Consider the following 21,200-nt stretch of genomic DNA (forward strand, 5'->3'; position numbering starts at 1 on the left):
GCATCGCTACTCTTTAATTAAACTGATTTGCGGGGACGCTCCTCACCTTCCATTCTGTCCCCAATCCATTCATGCCTCCACCTATACCAAAATGTGCAGTACCTTCTCGTTGGCAGCCCCGCAATCAGCTCAAATGCCACCTGGTTCACAAAATGTTGCTCCTAATTATTTCCTGATCTCGACCATAGCAGCTGTTCCCCGTCCAATGTGATTGCTCTTCGACTGATGAAGCCCAACGTCGGCTCGACAGTGAACAGCTGACCGCGAAGGGATGGGATTTGTGAAAATCAGAATCATCACTGGTCTTTTGTCAGATTTGTTTGTAAGCCTAAATTAATACACAGAGATAATAAAAAAGTGACGCTATGCTAAGATTCTCCCGCTTTCCTCTCTGCCCTCATACTTACCAACCTCTCTCAGTTGTCCCTCTGCAGGATTCCCCCCAGGTAGTGATGCACTCTGTAATTATCCAAGCCGCTGTAATAATTGAGACAGGGCTAATTCCCATCATGAACCTCTATGTCAATCCTGTCCCATCAGATGTTTTTCCAAATCTGTCCATCCTTTCTATTCCCTCATTGTGTGGGTCAAGACACCTGACACACCCTTAGCAAGTCCATTTATTACTGTTGTAGCTATTAGATGGCAGCTGAGCAAATCCGACTGCAAGTTAACAAAACTCTGTGCTAAAGTTCAGCTTGCAGTGGGAAATGGGTTTTAAAGGGGTCGTCACTTTAAAAGCTAACTTGTTCCGGTTGATCACATATCAAATTAAAATGTTTCCGAGCATGAATCGCTACCCTGTAGCTGGTATTGGATGGTGCTGCAAAGGAAACATTTAGGTTTCAGACACTTGCATTTGTCAGATCTTTCAGCCATTAAAGTCAACAGCTTTGGACCAAATCTTGGCACAGGCCAATTACGGGCCTGCCTGTAGAAGCCACCGCTTGTACAATGTTATTTTTCAAGTGAAAACCTTGCATTCATAACAACGAAATAATTTCAATTAATGCAGTTGAACTGATGTTAGTGTTAATATATTTGTGTTTGTGAAAGTGTGGTTCTCCAGAGGTGCTGACTAACCATCACTTGTACATCTAAAAGCATCCTTTTGATGAAAAACTGGCACTGGCACAGGTAAACCCAGCTAAGCTGTTTAATTGGAAAACCGCCTTTACACAGAATACAGGCACAAGACTTGCGTTGTTAAGATCATGTTACCTGGTCCACAATAAGTAACGATTTTCATTCTTTCAGCTTGTCAGCGTTGGGACATATACAGTGTCACAGAACGCACCGGTAGTCAACCGTTAGCTGCCCAACTAAGATGAGCAAGAAGTGAAGACTTTTAATCTGGGCACGACAAAAAAAAATTATTTCAGTTGCTGCTGACTCACCACCTTGTGAGCCAGCAGACAAAGGGGAGACACCTCAACTGAAACTAGGTGAGCGACCCTGCCAACGACTCTCAGGTGACCACCCAGATCATTAGCATGCCAACGGTCCACTAGGGCTATATTTTCAAGATCGGTCCCCAGCGAGTTCAGAACTGAAGAAGCCACCAATTTCAATTTCACATTCACAATTTGTTCCAATTTCACATAGGATTCATACTATATGCTGGGTAATATGTGCATGCCTGTGTGAGGGATGGGTGCCTAGCACTAGACAAACACAGTCTCTGTGGCGCAATTGGTTAGCGCGTTCGGCTGTTAACCGAAAGGTTGGTGGTTCGAGCCCACCCAGGGACGACCATTTTAATCTAGAAGGCATTTTGCATCACAATCTTCCAGGAAATTCATAATGAATACCCATTTCACTATACATTCAGCTTTAAGTTGAAAACTGTCCCTTGGCGGGTCTGAACCTTCAATTTGTAGAATAGAATGTTAAATTCTCCCATGTTTGGCAACACCACGCACCACATCAAAAACTCCCAAGACTTTATTAAAACTACATCCAGAAGAGACCATGGTATCCTACGATGTCACGTCACTCTTCACACGCATCCCCACAGACACCATCCACAAGCACCTTATATTAGACAAGAATCTTCCAGAAAGAACAGCCTGAACTAAAAAGGTTAAATGTACTTCTAATGTTCAATTTTATTCAGACTAATGCGACTGTGTATTTTGTAGAGTGTCCTTCTGATTGTTTCTTATTGGGACTTTTAAGCTTCACAACACTGGTTTTATGGTAAAGGCAACCTTTTTTTTCTTTTAGAGCTCCTTTGACAAACGTGACCCTCGAGGGTAAACCAAAGGCAACATCTCATCATGGCTGAAATGAGGCTGCTTGAGACAATGCCAGAAGTGATTGAATGAGCCTTGGGAACAAAATATTCCAACAAAATGAAATACAGCTAGTGGGGATGCAGAAAAATTAGACTATTTAAGGGAATCTCTCAGCTGAGTTGAGAGTTGTGAGAAAACCAACAGAGAGAACACAATTGACCTCAGTTGACTCCTTCAGAGAAACATGACCCCCAAAAACACAACTGTGGCAAGGAAAGGCTTCTTTTTAACAGGAATAAACCAAGAACAGGTCCGGACTCATTTAGGAGGACCCTCCTGCTAATATGGGTAGTTGGCTAGGTAGACGAGGAGGAGAAGGGGAGATGATACAAGTGGTTAGGAGATAAGATGCAGATGAGAAACTGAGGGCAGTTCTTTCTTCCAACCACCCCACAGACTTGTGATAAGTCAAAATGATTGTTGAGAGTTGAAGTCATAATAAAGCGATCATTTAACAGGGAGAAAAAACATATGAATCGCTTCCCCATAAGGTTCTCTTAGATTTGTAAGGGAGGAAGAAGGGATAAAGCACTAAGTGGTCGATAAGTTGATCAACCTTCCTATGTTCTCCACTCTCATTTTGCCCATCCTTGATTTAATCGAAGAAATGATGAGACGAATTGCAACGATGGTGGGGAAACCCTCGGCCATTCCGCCTTGCTAATTACTGCAGGGGGTTTGTAATTACAGTTCAGTCGATGCTAGTTTGAGTTTCAAGGGGACTGATGGGAATGATGCCGAGATGAATGGAAAGTCACAAACACTGAGAAACGTTGAGATAATGGCTCCCTGTTTTACCAGCCAAGAATCATTCGGCTATGGCAATACACTGAAAGTCTTTTACAGTGCAATGGGGATCGGTTTTTGAGTTACTTAGTTGTGGTGAGAAATGTGCTGACACAGAATTTTCAGACTCCTTCTGTGCCAAACTCAAATTGCAAATAACAGCAAGGCGCTTATTTGTGGACAATCTGGCCAGAAGAAGTAGCACAAAGAAATCACCACAACCATCAATTATCATCTCATGTGTGTGGAAAAAGTAAACTAGGACCCAAATGCAAGTGTAAAGATTGACTATGTGCTTAAGCTACACACGGCAACTTTTTGTGCAGCCATAAATACAGATTTAGTTGTATAGCTATGATAGATCATCCATCCATCTTTCCCCTTTGTTCTTAATAGGGCTGCAGACGGCGCTGGAGCCTTTGGATTTTTTGATTCAAGCAACTCCAGACACGGGGAAAACATCCAAACTCTACACAGAAAAGCCCCCAATGGACTTAAACCCTCTTGTTGTAACAGCGCTAACCAGTGCACCAATATGCGCCCACTATGGTGCAGTAAGGTCTGATTATTGCCAGAACATTTTATGGTTTGCACGGACTGCCTCTTCCTTTCGAAAGGTTTCACTTTGTTTGTGTTTTTCCATCCTCAAAGAAAAATAGAGCAAGAGAAGAGAAGCTACATGCACGGACAGGACTTGGAGTCGGCAAGTCGAAACGACGCAGTAGAGGCGCAAATAACCGTTTACCAGGAAATATTTTCACGCTGCTCTTCCAAGCAGATGATCTACCACTCTTTTAAGCTACTATTAGTTCTACAATTTCTGCAGTGCTTTCTCTGATGCCAAGATACATTTAGCAATAGCACCACCCATTGTATTTCTCCATCCAATGCTGTTTGACATCGGGTCAAACGGGATGAAAAGTACCTTCGCTGTTGCACAAATTACAGCAGCACAGCAAACAGTCTGTTCAGATGAATACATTTAGACAATGTGTGAGTCCACAAAGTCATTGTCAGTGTACGGTCCCCAGACCGTACATCATGTTGACATTACAGATTACAGCACAGCGTGCTGAAGCTTCTGGGCACACAGAGTAGCTGCCCGAGTGTAGATGGGTGTAACTTAAAGTCTGCGAGCCTTCTGAAATGAAATGGCAGCATCTTTCAAATTGCACTGGCTAAAACACTGTTTCATTATCATGGCAGATACAACATTTAAAACATGTACCCCATCATCCTGGAAGGTCCATTGAAGTAATTTGGATCCATCCATCCTTGTGGAGAGAGAAAAAAAATCCCAAGCAGCAACCTCTCATGTTTCTTTTCTTGCACATACATCAAGTTTCCCCTGGTGACACCCTGCACGCAACAGTCAGTCAACTGCTTCACTTGCTGAACTCCGTGCGTGTTTGAATGCCGGCCGTTAGGCACACACGCGATTTGACTTTTCACATCTTTTTCTCTCTCCTCTCCTGCTGGCGCTATTTGAACACATTCTTTATATTTCTTGAAACACAATAGTACTCTCGTTATGCGTGGGAGTGTGTGGTGATATTTGAACCTTGTGTCATGCAGTAGGTGGGGGAAGTACCCATGTGCAGGTTATACCTAGCTTATGCTGCGGTATGATAGGTGTTCTTTTATTTATTCCACATTTCAGTGCAGTATTCCTTTTAAAAATTCCAGATTGGCCTGCTATCCACAAAAGTTTGCATTTGTTTTTTGACACCTAAAAACAAACTCCAAACTATCTATTGTGTTATTCTGACTAAAACTTGACTTTAAAGGCCAGGGAAAGGCATTAGCTTGACTCAAACCAAGCGATACCTCAACTTGAAAGCAGACAGAAAAGCACCCATCCATCCATCTATCTGTCATGCCGGGTGCTCGTTGAGCTGAGGTGCACCAGTTCATTGCTGGAGTAGCATAGAAAAACAACCATTCACTCTCACATTTACAGCAAAAGCCATTTTAGAGAAGCCAACTTAGAATCTAGAAAAGCCAGACAGAGCAGAAACACGTGGGACACACAAACTCCCTACGGAAAAGTCTGCGAACCCAGAGACTATCTCGCTGTGAAGTGAGCTAACCTCTGCACCACCACTCCGTAAAAATCTGCAATTGTCATTCACGTAAATTATGTTAATTGTAATATGTGATAGTGTAGCCAAACAATAATGTTCCAACATTTATTGGTTGCAACAAATAAATTAATCACCAAGCATTTAAATGTGCTAAGAGCTAGCATACCAGGAAGAGTCAAGGTGGCGTCTTTTTTGGCAAGCTGAAGAAAATTTGTTCAACAAAAGCGAGGCGGGTTGAGGTTCACTTCCTGTTTTGCACTGCAAAACAAAGAGCTAATAAGGAATGTGTCACAGCTCTCCCTGTGACAGGTTGTAGAATCAATTAACTCACTCAAGACTGACCCCAAAATGAATCAGATGTAAGTTAAACAGTAAAATGCCACCACACACAGTATTCTGCTGTTTTTTAGCTCAGGATTAGCGAAGTATGCCCAAATCATTCCCGTCATTACAAATTGTTTTCATTTAACACAAAGGTTAAAGGCCCCCTCCGACTAACGCCGATATCTTCAGGTGTGTAAATGCATTTTATTTTAATCAACTATTCTTTGGGATAAAGTTCACCACATGCCATGACAATTAGGCAACTTTTACCGATTCCTAAACGTCGCACATGCACGTGTTGGAGAGACTGAGTGGCTTGATGTAGACGCGCCGTCATTGGGGGTCCAAGGGCATGGCTAAAAGCCCTCTTTATGCAAATTAGCATTGAGATGAGAGTGTGTACGTGGCGCAGGCGGGTTGTTTCTCATAATGATACCTCAGCCGAGAAACACACACAATTCAACTTGATCCCCCTCCATCTTTCTGTCTCTTTCTACTAAGAGCGCCTATTAACAAATGTATTAATGGTCTCCTAATTATGTCTGCTTATCCTTTTCTGAAATGGTGACACTGCCCCTCCCCCCTTGGCTACATAGGCTCCCACATTCTGTGGGTATGTAGATCAAACTGTTCTCTTGTCCTTCTGTATTCATAACTCACACTCCTCTGTGAGGTCTTTGTTATCCTTGTGGAACATTTGCCAGGCTTGTTATTTGGTGAGAGGCGCTTGCCTGACTTTATAATGGTCCACGTTGGTTCACTCTCCCACTTGCCGTTATCCATTCATCATTCTATCACACCTTGGCCAACATAGACCTACCTTTGGTCCTTGCTTTCTTCCCCTTTTCCCCTTACCTTGCTTTTAAATTGATTCATTAGATTTTGCACAGCAAGTTCCATAAAGAAATAATATACAAAATAAAACTAAAATATCTTTTCATTATGTAGCATAGCTTAGAAGTACCTATCCATTAATAATACCCTTGGAAGTTCTTTTACACATTGAAGGTGATGATCTCATCTGCGATATCAGTTTGTAAAATCACTTTTTGGATTCATGTATTGAGTCATCCATCCATTCATCCATCGACTGTACATATATTTGAGTCTGTCCCAGTAGACGATAGGAATTTCATGAAGTTGCTAAAGAACCTGCTCCTGGTTGATATTGTCAATAAAACAATATATTTCCCCTGTTTGTTTGCTTAAATATATGTTGTTGCAGCTTCTGCCCCCCCACCCCCTCAATTTATATCAGCGAAAGACTTGACTGCAACATGAGGTGATAATTGACATCACCAAAAGTGATGTCACTTATAGATCATCCTGCTATGAGGCTCCTCCTCCACATTCTGTCTTGCTGGAGGTCCAAATTCCATATTCCTCCCTCTGCTCTAATCACACCACCTCCAATTTTGCTTTAAGTCTTAGAGAATGAGGGGTGGGGCGGAGCGAGGGCGCATCGGAGGGAGGATTCAGTTCTCTTCCCGGATTTCTTAACAAAGTGCTGTGTGAAATATTTACACGCGCAGATCGAAAAATGAGAAATGGCAAATGCTTGCATAAATTGGCTTCCCCAGACGCATTTTCTATGTAAATCACTGTGTCCCAGGGCTGTGCAGAAAATGGGAAATGGTGACGAACTGTCCTCACAAAGAGGCCGCGGCTTTGCAGATAGCATGTGATAACTGTAAATGAAATTGCGCCTTGACTTGAACCATAACTGTGCTTTTGGCAACTCAGCATTAAATAAGGCTGGTTGTAGCAAAACTAACATAACGAAGAAATGGCCCAAAAAAAAAAAAGTACACACATGGATCCAAATGTCCTGAGAGGTTGTTGTGTTGATGTCTCCCCTTCGCTTCGTTTACTGAGCTGGCCCTGCCAGGAGGGTCCCCACGTATGATGGGGATGGGGGTCTTATTTAAGTTTAACTGAATTAAACAGAATCATTCTGACATACCAGGACTTGGGGAGTCATTTTTAAGTCAAAATGTTGAAACATTTTCCTGTTTAACATTATCAACAAAGCTTAAAATTACTTTCCGTTTCAAGAAAAACTTCAATATTTTATATCAGATGGGCCAAGTAAACCGATTGTGCTGAAAATGACTGGGGGAAAAAATCACAAAAACTGAATTGAGATTGCAATGAGACTCTAAAATTCTGACAACCTAGAATAATCTGATAGTTGGAATAATCCAGTCTGAAGTGTTTGTATCATCTCAGAAATGCAATAATAATGAAAAAAATAGCTTTCATGTTTGGGTCCATTTATCAGAATTCTTTAGTAGTTTCCATATAGTAGTAAGGTTAAAAAAAATCCTGTCTTGCCTCATATATTTCTGTATGTATTCTCTATGATCTATGCCTCTCCTCTCCATTCTCTCCTCTCCTCTCCTCTCCTCTCCTCTCCTCTCCTCTCCCTGTCCTCCCCCTTCTCTTCTCTCTCTACCCAGCCCCCCCATCAGCAGGAGGGTCCCCCTACATGAGTCTGGTCCTGCTCAAGGTTTCTTACTGTTAAAGGGGAGCTTTTCCTTGCCACTGGGATTCTGTAAAGCACCTAGAAACAATTTTGATTGTAAAAGATGCTATATAAATAATAGATAGATAGATAGATAGATAGATAGATAGATAGATAGATAGATAGATAGATAGATAGATAGATAGATAGATAGATAGATAGATAGATAGATAGATAGATAGATCTGTGCTTGACTAGCTTGGTAAATGGAGCTAAGAAGTTACTAAAAGCCAACAAAAGAGTTTTGACTGTGATCAGAGTTGGGAAAGTGTTAAAGAATTTAAAGAAAAAGAACTGAATTGGGCCTTTTTCCATCATCTCTAGTAAAAAGGTTCACTGAAGGCTAAAATAACGTGGTGGGACTGTTTAATTAAGCTCCAGCTCTCTGAATTCCATTTGTTCTCTGTCACACACCCTATTAAATCTCCCGAATAATGGCCTTTCCCTGACATCATCGTCATAATCGTGAGTGATCTCAGGGTAACAACAAACGCACACAAACACAAAAATGAGCGAGTCAACGTTTCAACTTGGTGGATGTGATTTTCTGCCATGTGGCCCGTTGATGAGCCTTGAGTTAAGACTGTGACGTGAATTTGTGATGGGAAAAACAGTTGAATAAGTCATCTCAATCCTGTCTTTGGAAGGATTTAACGCTTCCGCCCTTCATCTCTGCGTGCCTTTAAATGGATTACCGGAAACGAGACGAACATGAATACATATGTTAATATATCCATTTATGCACGGAGCGTGAATTAAAGCTGGGAGCGATAGATGTTCTGTCGATATGAGTCATTGCGGTAGACACTATTGTGGGGATTTAATCCCATGGTGTGACCTTTGTGAATGTCGGCGCCCGTCCGCCGTCCCATCCTGTCACTTTCCACTTGAAAATGCCTAATAAAGCTGAAATGGTTGAAAAATAATGATGATAAATATCTGAAGAGGGCTGTCCTTCATAGTCCGATGGCCCTGTCGAGGTTTACAACGCTGCGACTCGTAAAGATCTGGAGCGGTTTCCCCCTCCCTCGATGTCTTCGCTGTCTTTCGTCTGTTCTGGGATGTGTCTCATACAAACGAGTGTTTCTTAATTTGATGTTCAAGGAAGAGAAGGATTGGAAGTGAAAGCTGGCTAACCTTGATCTTGAGGATAAGGAGGGTTTAGCGAGACACTCCACGCTCTCCGATCACCTGTCAGCTGCAGCAAATACATTCACCTAGCATCGATAGCATGGTATAACTTCATTCCATGGCATATAGATGACAGCAGCAGGTTTAATATTCCCAAACAACATCCTTTGACTGATTAAATAGGTGCAAAACAGAGGTGTGACATTAATTAACCAACGTCGCTTTGAGCTAACTCATCTGTTAGCAGCCGACAATTATTGGCTTTATGTGCAATTACAGCACCTGTCGTTGTTGCAAATGGAAACAATTTCAGGACGTTCTTTAAAATCTAAACAATGTTGGATTGTAACCATCACTTTTCATCATAGTGTCTGAAATATTCATTACTTCCTATCGGTAATGCAAGAGCCAGTCTGTCCAGCATGAATCAATGTGTTTCACAAATGCAACACTAGCAAACAAGCTGCAGCTGAGGCCAGCTCATACGCTATACTTTTCAATTAGAATCGATGAAGGGTTTCAAACTAGAAGGTATTTGAATCAACACAAATTCAAAATATATGCTTGTATAAAGTTGTTTCACGAATCACATTCACAATGACACCTTCACCTGATTGTATTTTTTTCTGTCTAAAGAGATTAAATATTAATATTATAATAAAGCCAGACATTTGTACTTTAAATGTATTTTTTTTTATTTTTGTGCATAAGCCAAGGTAGTGAATGTGGTAAGATGTTTTAATTCTAGACTACAGCATCGCCCACCTTTAATAGCTTCTTGGTGGGATTTGAACCTACTTTCCAAGTGCATTACTAGACGACCAATGCGCCGTCCCTTGTGCCACTTAGCCCCATATTTGTTCCAATGCCTCCAAACCAAGTGTTTTTTATGATACAATGATGGCAGCTGAGGAAACAGCACAAAATAATGCAGTTAATTAGATACACATACTTCCTACCTTAATTTGCCCTTCAGTAGTTTTGTTGTGTGCAGGGAGAAGAGAGTGCTTAAGTGCTTCAAAAAGTTCAAGGGTTTTCAGTTTTCTCACTTCTTGTACACAAACAGTTATAAATGTCTCTTTTTTTTTTACCTCCACAGTGTATTTTATTTGACATCCTTCCTCATCCCAGGATCAGACATGATCTTTTAGATTTTAACTTGTGCCGTATTTTGCTTGGAAGACCGACAGCACTACACGTTTGATGCTGACGGATGATCGATCATAATGGATCACGATGCAGTGTGAGTTCAGAGGTGTCTTAGGAAGAGGTGAATACGTTCTAACTATACTGCAGAGAAAGCTTGAAGTAATGAATGTGCACACCTCAGAATCATTAACACGCGTTGTCCACACAAAGTAAGCTAACACAGTCACTGCGTAAACAGTCTCCCGATTGTCAACATCAAGTTTCGCTTCGTAAAGGATGTCAAACTATGCCAGGAAATTGAAAATTTTAACATAGCATAACATCTGTTGTATAATTGTAGATTATTAAGGATGTAAAATCACTGGTCTTCAGTTATATGACACTACACATCAGTTTGTGGTTCCCTATATTCAAAATAATACATTAGGCTGGAAATTTGTCAGCTACGACAAACTGTGTAAAAAAAGCAGGAATTTATATATTTAGTTTTTTAGATTTATATAGTTTTAACTCAGCATTAGATGAATAAAATGGTAACTAGATACATTTTCAAATTATTTTGAAGTTGACTTTTTTTCAAAAGTTGTGGATGTGAATTTATCATTTCTTTTTTAACCTTTAAATGTTCAGAATACACTAAAAATAGACACTAATGCTTACCACTAATATTTAAACAGCGTTATTTCTTTTGTCTCATAGTATGATTGCACCTTTGGTATTCCCATCAAAAATTGCATCTATGTTTTAAGCAGAAGAAATAGCCCAATGGGTTTAGTCTAAGCCTTTTTTAACTTATAAAACATTCATTTAGTTTCATAAATGAATTTGGTTTTGTGAATTTTGGGGGGGAAACGTCGCAAAATTAACCACAGACTGTTCAGTGAAAGTTCGTCTGGGTTAAATTTTGTTTGATACATATTGATGCCTAAAAGAGAATGTGGGTGATATTTTCCAGACCATGTGGTGGTTTAATTGTTCTGAAAATATGTCTGGATTCACTGGGGAAGATGTTGAAGTTAAGAGAAAGTTCTGTCTTCTACCATTTTGCCCAGGGTTGATTTTAAGCCGCCTCTTTTTACTTGATAAGAGCCTATGTCATTTCCCAGCAGGATGTGATAATTCATCTTTTTTCAACAATATCTAAAAAGTTTTCACAAAGTTTCCTAAATCTCCCAAGGAATAAGTCTTTCAACATGAGATATGTAGCATAAGCTTGACTTTACTTGTGTAAAAATTAAAAATGATGAAATTATTTATCAGATGATGGGATTTTTCTTTTCCATGAAATGGCGGTCTGGTAGTCTTTGTAATATTCACATGCTATTATTTGCAGATTGTTACATCAAACCCTCATTGAAGTTCAGAGAGACACATTCGTATAACGGTTTTAATCAGTATAAAAGTAGTCTGCAGAGGTCAGGAGTGATGATGTGACAAAATAGAACAATTGTCCAGCATAGCTTCCCTTTGTAAAGTTCATTACAATGTTCTTGTTTTTGCTCCTCATTTATTTTAGCCTTCAGTTGTGGTTAATGACTAACCACATATTTATCATGGCAGATTTTACTTGGTGTGGTGGTATTGGGTTTTTTTCAATAAGCATCAATGAAATGTTTCAAATCAGTAGTTATTTTAATTAACACAAATCCAGAATATGTGCTTATAAAAAGATACCTGGCCATGTTTAGCACCCTGCCAGGTGCCTCCAGATGATGACTGGGGAGAATAATATGTGTCATAAATTGTCCAAGGTTATGACTCACATTCACAGAAATACCTTCAGATGGTTGTAAATATAAAATAATGGTATCAACCAAGATGATTTTATTTCAAATGTGAGCATTGTAAAACCAAGTTGATGTAGCTGAATATTGTAATTCTGGCATTGACCTCCATTACAGGCTGAGTCTGGTGGGGGTCGAACCCACAACCTTTGGATTCCTTCTCAAGAGCTTGGCTAGAAGTCCAATGCGCTATCCATTACACCACAGAGCCACACTCCTATTTTTAACCCCGCCACCTCCCCATTTTGGTTGGAAACACAACAAATCTGATGCTAATTATCAATCAAGTCACATCACAACCAGTAGTAGTTCAGAGGTGATTTGGGTTATTGTGGAGGCTATGGAACCACAATGGCTCATGCTAGCACTGTCCTATGCTGAACAATTGTGGGCTCAGTCTTTCTAGATATGTAGATAATCTTGACTTCTTGGATCTTTAAATGTAAAGACTTGAAACTAGACGTAAGGAACAGCTAAGCTGTCTCCCTTTCTCCCTCCATACCTCCCTGCAGACTAATTGAGTGATTGATAATTTAATGGAGGCACCACAGCTCCAGTTTCTGAGGGAATTGTCGCTTCCCTGCGTGTGGGTGGGTGAGTTTAGGGAGCCAGGGCAGGTTGGGACCGTCTGTAGCTCTGCAGATTGATGGCACATTAAAGCGAAGGCCCCCGTCACGCACCTGCGCTTGTGCACCACGCGGTAACAGCACGCACCCATGATGGAAAAGGTGTGAACATCGCAACACAAACACAAAGCACACACATGGGGATTCTGTATGTTTTTTTCCTCCTTTCTGTTTTGAACCAACATCTAAAAATGTTCTTTTCAAACAAGCATCGGCTCTCAGTCACTGTCTTTTATCATCACACAAGTTGAGCCGCCACGCCAATAATCAACCTTGCACGGTTGGACGTCTGGTCTTTACCACCCTGATGGCAAATGCAACTTACATTATTCATTGTTATTCATGTAGTGCTTTGGTAACAGCACTTTATGTAAAAGCAACATCCATATTTAAGACATCAGGGTGCATGTGTGAAAGGAGGTGGGGATGACTGGATGAGAAGGTAAGGAAGTGGTGACACATGAGCCACTGGTAATCAAAGAGGTTAAATTCCACACCCAAGAGCAATGAGGGAAATACAGTAAATCATTTATTGGGGTGTAGTGCACGAGTCAGCGCTGTTTTTCCCTTTAGAAATTATGTTTTGAATGATACAGAAAGGGTGGAATATGAAATTCTACAACCTCTAAATACTAAAATATTTCCATCCTGTCTGTACCAACTAACCTTAATTTTCTGAAATTTCATTTCAGAAAATATTGTACTATTATTGCACTATAACAAATATTGTACTATTATCTAATGATTTTTTTTCGGTATATCTTTGAAAATTAATTGCTGCACCACATTGGTTTTCTTCATCTACTCTAAACATTATGTCCTTTTATTTTGAATCTTTAATGTGTGCACAGTGATGTTTTGGGGTCTGTGGGACCTGTCAGTAAATGGAAATTGAAGAAACAGGTAATTGGCTACAGAGGTGCATGCATCGGTGCATGGAAAACTGGGCTGTAGAGGTGTATACGCAGATGATGTAAGCATGTTTTTTACAGTGTCCAATCACTCATCAACTAATGGTTGCGAAGAGGAGAGCTGCATGGTAGTTTTATGTGCCTCTACACCTTGTTCAGCATTCATGCAGCTTGCTCTCTTGTGCACGTTTGCGCACATGTAGTCTGGCATCTTAATGTCCCCCTCAGATCCTGCTTAGCTCTGCATGGAATCCATGCAGAAAATTGATTGCATATAAAATGCTAATGATGGCTTGTCTGTCCTCAACAGGCTAATATTGAAATTTAATTACCGGCATTTGTTAAAGGGGCAGTTCAAAGTTGTTGTTTTTTTTTCCTTTTTGACATTGAAGGACGCAAGGTTGACTTGGTGGGAGAGAGCACGGGCGGGGTGGGGTTGAGGAGCCAAGGCGCTGAATCAACGTCAACATTTACTGGACATTGGTTAGGTAGACTCTCATGACAGTGAATGGCCCTGATGCAAAACCACCGGTAGATGCGTATGATAAGATGCGCTATTTCGCTGCCTTCTGCTTTTGATGAGACGCTTGACTCGGCCCACATTGAAGCCAAGTTACTCATTACTGCCAGGGCACGACCACAATGGTGAACACAACAGCACTGATGTCTACCAGAACCATATATATTTTGCCTGGTAATGATGACTGATACCCATCTAAAATGTTCCACAGAAATAAATGACCACTTGGGCAACGTGTGAGCAAAACATCGATCATTGCTGAGGTCAAAAGTCAGCATCTCTAAATCATTTTTTACCTGGCTGTGTTCTAGTGGCAGCATCTGGTGCACAGGCAGAGGGCGAAACCAGTTACCAAATGGCAGCAGCCACCTGCTGCAGGTGATGCGTGGAATGAGGGATGTGGCTATATTCCCAGGTGGTGATGGATTTTGGGGGGGGACAAAAGATGAAGGATATTTGAGGGTCTACTAATGTGGTCTCTACCTTGTTGAAAGAAAACCTAAACACCAATAACGGCTTTGACATTGGGGAATATTTAAAAGTAAAGTGGACCAGAGGTGTAGCTAGCTAAAGTATTACAAATGTTTGCATTCAACGACTGCAGCATTAAAAAAAATAAAATAAAAAAGGTTTAGATTACCGTAATATGAGCAGCAGTGTGATGAAGCAAATTCTAAACACCCACTGGCTCATAGCGGGTTCATTTACTCTACGACTGCCTCTCTTTTTTTCTTCCACATCTTCACACCACACTGTTGGGAGGAAACACGTCTTCGCTCTGAACTCCGTGACAGACTCTGTGTGCTTCACACTGAGGGCTTGCAGTACAAAGTGCTTCGCTACTCTTTTGTTTTCACACTCGTTTGGAATGTCAGTGTCAGGTCTACGAGAAAAAAAACACGATTCTGTCTCCTTGTCAGTCAACACATCAGCAGCCCAAAGACAGGATGCATATTTATAATGCTGAGTTTGGGGCCTGATTCTGTTTTAGAGGATTAAGCTTGTTCAAATTCAAGTCGAAGGCCTCGTGACCCATGTGAGAAAAAATTAACGCCTCTCTGATTACTTTTTTCTTCATTATTGTGCTTGCACCGTACCCTTGCTGTAACCATGGCATCAATCACTACTCTGCGCAAACCCCGGCAATTTGACTTTGTCCTGCTAGTTCCAGCTGGATTCCCTCCTAAATACTAATACACAAATTGCCCTGATTCATAAATGCAGATATAATTTTGATAGATTGCCTGAAAAGGAGGAGGGAAACAAACTCTCGCTATGTGCGAAGCTATGTGCAGTCAATTTAGTTTAGTTGGAAGTTGGACACACCTGTCTCCGCTTTCAAAGAAAAACACGGAAATGGATTGAAGAAAATGGGAAGTCATTGTCAATGATGCAGGCCAGGTTTGTACTAGGTCCTCTAAATTGACCCTAGGTGTGAATGTGCGTGTGAATGGATGAACGTTTAATGAAAGCCCTGCAATGAGCTGTGGACTAATCAAGTGGGGATATCTTGGCTAAATGAAGATGCTATTCAAGATGCTTCTGGCTTCAAGGCACCCCAGGATTAGCTACCATGCATTTTTCAAACATCTACTCACTCAAATCCACCATATCATTATGCATCATTTAGGATTCAAAAGCAGTTGAGAAGAATTGACAATCGACCAAAAGCTCCAAGTTCCACCAACAACACATCGCATCAGTTCTAATCTAGTTGGCACGGCCATACGTAAGATGGCAGCACAGTAACCCCCTACCTAGCATAGAGCAAGTAAACGACTGGCCAAGAGATGAGATGATCAGCACTGGTGAAGAAAATACGGCGAGTGAGATGAAATGGGCAGACGGCGAGGGAGAGACAGTTCAAAGAAAACCAGATGTCCTTGAGACAGTGTGTGTGTGTGTGTGGAGGGGGGGGGGGGGGGGGGGGCAATAGAGACTGAGAGAACAGAGATAGGAAGGTTGAGGAATGGATTGAGAGGCGGGAACGGCTGATAAAAAGAGAAAGAGTGAGAAATATAGTGCTTTCTGGTGTAGCCTGACACAAGCATCCGGCGTTTGGGCAGTAAATCGTCCAGGTCAATGTGCGCTACCCAAATGTACATTATTGATAAATCAGTGTGTGTGTCAATAAGTAGTGCTGGTGTGGACTGTTGAACACTATGGACTGCACACACACACACACACACACACACTTTTGTACATGCTGCCACTTTAACTGTATACTTACAACGTAAACTGTACTTGTAAATTTCACCATTTTAACTGCACATATTTCCACTTAAATGGCATATTTTTCCTTTAAACCAAACATTTTATTATTTTAACTGTATATTATATTTTGTCACTTAAACTACAAAAATGCCTATATTTTGGATATTTTGCCATTTGACGCGTTGATTTTACTTCTTTAATTATGCAATTTATTTCTTTAAGTGTACATTTGGCCACTTTTCCTGAACCTTTGCCATTTTTGTTTATTGTATAATTAATAATTTCCATCAGTAATAATAGGTTACTCTATTCTATTTTCCTCACCAGAAGGCTTTTAACCGTCCCTGTGTTCGCTACTCTGTGTGCCTCCAAAGAGCAAGAGGGGGGCAGCTCTTGGAAGCAGGCAGAGGGCAAGACAATCTATTTATGGTTTTCGCTTTGATATACAATAGGCGGCTTAACATCCTCATTAGATCTTATCAGCCCCCCACAGACACACATACACACTCAAACACACATGCGACTGTGTGTGAAATTATCTACCTCACACTCTCCCCCAATAAATAATCACAAGATCTCATTTACGCGTTTCAGTAGGTATTCATGCAAGTGTGTCATTATTGACATGTGCATAACGCATACAATGCGTATTAATCTTTGAATGCTAGCTTTAATGTGCGTGTATGTGCAGGGCAAAGTGACCTTGTTATAAGCTGTTAGGGCTTGAGAGTTGGTGCATCATTAGTATGGGTTAGGTGAGGGTTAGAAGAGGTGTGGGGGCGAGTGGGGAGATATGGGAAATAACGGTGGGGAAATTTGGGAGGGACACGGGTTAGTGCAGGACACAACCATTGCAGTATGTCACGCAAAAGCGCAAATGATCGGGGACATGCACCACCATCTTCATGTGTATTAGCCTCAAAGGTATCAAAAGGTGTTCTTTGACCGTACTTGAATTTGAGTCAGATCTTGACTTTACAGCAAGTACCAGGTATTAAATTGTTGCACCGGAAAATGCTCCGGAGCCAATAGGTCTTCAGTGAAGTATTTAAAGAGATGCAAATCAAGAAGCTTCCAAAAGGCAGCCTCAAATTAGATCCCCGGCATGCTAAATGTTAGGAGTAAAGTGAACTACACAGTGGTGGCCAAAAAGATTAAAACAATTACTTAAGATGTTTTAGTTGTATTTTGGGGGAGGGGGAAATTGGACATCAAAATAAACATTTTTCTCTAGCCAGAACAACCTGTGAACTTTAAAAAGGATGGAATACTGCCCAAAGTCCAGACAGATGTATATTAAGGAAAGTCTTGGGCTAAAAAGAGTCAAACAGCATTAAAATCTGTTTAAAAATTCTGTTATTGGAGGGGAAAAAATGGAAAGAAAATAAAGCCTGATCTCAGTCGAACAAATAGATTAAATAAATAATAAATAAATTAGTTCATTAGTCCCTCAAAGTTTTTTTTTAAAGCTCTGTTGCTAATTAGCATACAGAGCAAAGATATTGCCAATGTGGACACACTTGAAGAACAATTTAAGAGCAATTCCTTTTATATTTTAAATATAAAAAGGATAAGGCCAATTTAATGTTTTTAACAGCAGTCATTGCAATAGAGAGAGGAATGGAATACAATACGAGTCCCTTGTCTCGTGTTAAACCACTGACCCAGAAAGATGCTTATTCACTGTTGAGTGTAACGATACACCTGAGCATGATCACATTACTTTGAGGCTTTTCCGTAGCTCTCCAGGGGACCTCACAAGCAAGTACAATGTCTACACATGTTGTCACAGGTTCAACTTGACATGCATAGAAGCACAAATGTTGCTATAATCTTCCTTTCTATAAGTAAACAAAAGCAAAATAACAATAAGCCACCATAAGCATGAATGATGCCAGTAGAAACAATGGACGACAGTCGCAGGCTGCTCTAAAGTCCGCGGGGGGGGGTCTCAGGAATAGTGTAATCATTTATTCCCAGGCAGAGGTCGAATGCTGCCTCAGGCTGCAGCCGGGAGAGCAACTAGCCCATTTACACGCACTTGTGCCTGGGGTCAACGGCGTCCTCTACGACCCCAACGTGCATACAAAGACCACTTGAGAAAATCATCAAGATGCACAGTGCCACACAACCCTTGACACAGGCCCCAATTAATCTCAAAATAATCTGGTCAAATTGAAACACCCAGCATGTGAAATGCTAATGTTATGAGGAACGAATGGTTACAGCGCACAGGCTGGGACTGCCCTGACTTTACTTTAGGTCCTTTATTACAATATGGAGCAGCTGCCATGACACCAGCTGTTCTGATCATCCTCGCAATTATCATGACAGACGTGGCAGACCAAGCTAATAAATATCACAAAACACATGAGAAAATGCACACGGACAGGACACAATTTCACAGTTTCCCTGACTTCTTAGTAGCTCTTTTGGTGTAAGGTATCAATTATCTCCTTTGCATGAGAATGATTCAAAAATTCAGTTTACCTTCACATCACAATATTGGAAACGCACACAGCCCAGGAAAATTTATCATACAAATCAATTGTCAATATCTCATTTAGCCTCAATGAATAATTTGTAATTGCATTTAACAGGCATGCACACGGGACGGGTCACATTGTGTTCCATTTGCCTCTGGCAAAGCATTAGCAGCGTAATGACATTCTGAATTGCAAATGAGGTGGCTCTTGACATATTTATATCAGGGTATATCACCGTATCGGCCATGTTTATCATTTCCTTCCAGATTACAGGTGTGTGTTTCTTTGGGCTAACATGCAGGCTAGGTCCTAAACTGGAAGTCAAATTGCTCTTTGCTTGCAGCACCATAAATGCACATGTTATGTAGAGCTACTGGGACGATGGGTTAGGATGTTTCCCAGATAAGGCTTAAGTCCTGCAATGGAAATTACAAACTGAGGATGTTCTGTATTGAGGCTTTACAGTTCAGGATTAATCTGTAGTCTGGCAAGTCAACCATTTAAACCCAGCGCGGACCCCAAAGAATTGCGGCAAATGAAAATACGGGGAGGGTGATCGAACAGAGTAACCCTCAAACAGGAACTCACCTGGTCTTTTTTCCATTTTTCTCCCTCGACTGCCACATAGCCGAACTTTTGATATTAATATGAGGATTTGCTTCTGACAGAGCGACTTGTTGCTCTTCGGGCAGGGCTTGCGCTTGCTTGCAACCTGCCGGTTTGCCTGGGGGTCCTTGACCTCCCTGCGCTGGCGAATAAGGGAGCTGGCAAGAGCAGCCATCTTCCCAGCGCTGGCACTGCCGCCTCCTTTTCGGTCTCAGGCGGCTCTGCACTGTCCAAATGTCGGGGGGTACCAAGGGCCACCCCCCTGCCCACTCACCCAGGGCGATGGGGCACCTCTGTGGAAGGAAGGTAGAGCAGGACAGTTGCCGTCAGGAGTTGATATCAGTGAGAAAAAGGGAAGAAGAGGGGAAGGAATCTCTCAAGGGGAAAGTGGTGGATTCCTGAAAAATCAAGGTTTGAGTAAGAGAGTTGATATTCTGTCCTAGTTGTCGAGGTTCAGGTGAGGCCTTGATATGTCTTTGTACCTCTGCCAGGACTTCATTATTCAGTCAAAATACCAATGCCGTGCGAATAGTGTCTTCCCACACCACCGTCTCAAAGAGCTCCAGAAAAGTTTGGCTCAGCTTTGTCATTAAAGGACCGAAATTCTTCACCACAGAATGAAACCAGATAGAAAGGAATATCCCTAAACAGTCCTAGACCCACATTGCTAGAACCTCAAATCTTGGGTTAAAAAGCAACTCCTCTTCATTCTGTTCCTTAGTTGTGAAATTGCCCCATCCCAAACAATGTCCAAGAAAAGGAGGACCGGATCCAACCTGAAGTTCTGACGTGGAAAGATACAGAGGGTTTGTTTCCTTGATGTTTCTCAGGCTTGCGTGGCATCACTTGCATTCACTGAGGAAGGAAAAAAGGCATGGAGCTTCACTAATCCAAAAAATTTCCTGGACAGAGGTGACATTCAAGAGAGTGCGCTGGGGAAGAGACAGTAACGGGAGTCTATCAGTACCTCACGCCGGAGCAGGCTGTCCAACTCTCTCGGCACTGCGCTACACCACAGCAGAGCGCAGCGCTGTGTCCTTCAGCCACACATGCTGCCTCACAGCTGGGAGAATGAGGGATGAATGAGTGGATAGAGGTAGATGGGGAGGGAGGGGCCGGCAAGTCGCCTTGCCTCAGAGTGAATTCCGGATTGCTGCTGATGAGCCAAGAGTCCCCGCTGGTGCCCAACAGTGGCACTGTCCAATTCTGTTGAGTCCGGCTGCTCAGTGTGTGTCCGTGTGTGTGAAAGAGAAAGAGAAGGAAAAGTGTGAGTCTCAAACAAGGTACGGCTCAGCCTCGGTGCACACGTGCGGGCAAGTGTGTGAACAAGCAGCACAGTGTGAAAGTGTGATGGTGGGTGTGTGTGGTGTGTGTGTGCATTCGCTCCCTCGCTCGTCCCTGTTCACAGTGCATTACAGAGAGTGCTGGCAGCATACTTCACATACTCTCCCCATCTCTCTCCCTCCCTCTTACTCTCTCTCTCTCTCTCTCTAACACAGACACACACTTCTGCCTCAGTCACACTCTCAAATCCATTTCCCTAAACCCTCCCCTTTCCTTTCCAACTCTCCTCCCCCCTCTGTCACTTGCATCCCGCGATCCCTACGGATCACATTCACCTACATTCTTTTCATCATTTCTCAGGGATCGAGCGCGACTGACTCAGGCCGGGTCGGAGCCCAGCGTGCCCCCTCGCTGCACCATCTCTAATACAACGGTGGCTTAAAGAGACAAACTGAGCTCATCAGCGCTGTGCTC

At 41.9% G+C, this 21,200-nt stretch overlaps 1 protein-coding gene and 2 non-coding genes across 5 annotated transcripts in view; 1 reads left to right on the forward strand and 2 right to left on the reverse strand.

Moving 5' to 3' along the window:
- The window catches only part of fgf11a (fibroblast growth factor 11a), a 66,610-nt gene extending 45,776 nt beyond the window's left edge, over positions 1-20,834 (reverse strand). The window contains exons 1-2 of one of the 3 annotated variants that reach the window (XM_057027910.1): positions 20,410-20,834; positions 19,425-20,297 (exon numbers count right to left, since the gene is read on the reverse strand). In XM_057027910.1, the coding sequence (XP_056883890.1) occupies positions 19,425-19,617 (193 nt within the window). In that variant the 5' untranslated portion in view covers positions 19,618-20,297; positions 20,410-20,834. Of the gene's footprint in view, positions 1-46; positions 681-19,424 lie in introns of those variants that run through there. The other 2 variants (XM_057027909.1, XM_057027911.1) reach the window with 2 other exon arrangements.
- Positions 1,678-1,751, forward strand: trnan-guu (transfer RNA asparagine (anticodon GUU)). The gene has a single exon. It is a non-coding gene; the product is annotated as a tRNA-Asn (tRNA).
- On the reverse strand, positions 12,199-12,290 carry trnar-ucu (transfer RNA arginine (anticodon UCU)). Its single transcript is given in 2 exon segments — positions 12,199-12,234; positions 12,254-12,290. It is a non-coding gene; the product is annotated as a tRNA-Arg (tRNA).
- Positions 20,835-21,200: the final 366 nt, after the last annotated feature.

Source organism: Takifugu flavidus, chromosome 3 (genome assembly GCF_003711565.1).
Source record: "Takifugu flavidus isolate HTHZ2018 chromosome 3, ASM371156v2, whole genome shotgun sequence".
In the NCBI taxonomy this organism is placed as follows: Eukaryota; Metazoa; Chordata; class Actinopteri; order Tetraodontiformes; family Tetraodontidae; genus Takifugu; species Takifugu flavidus.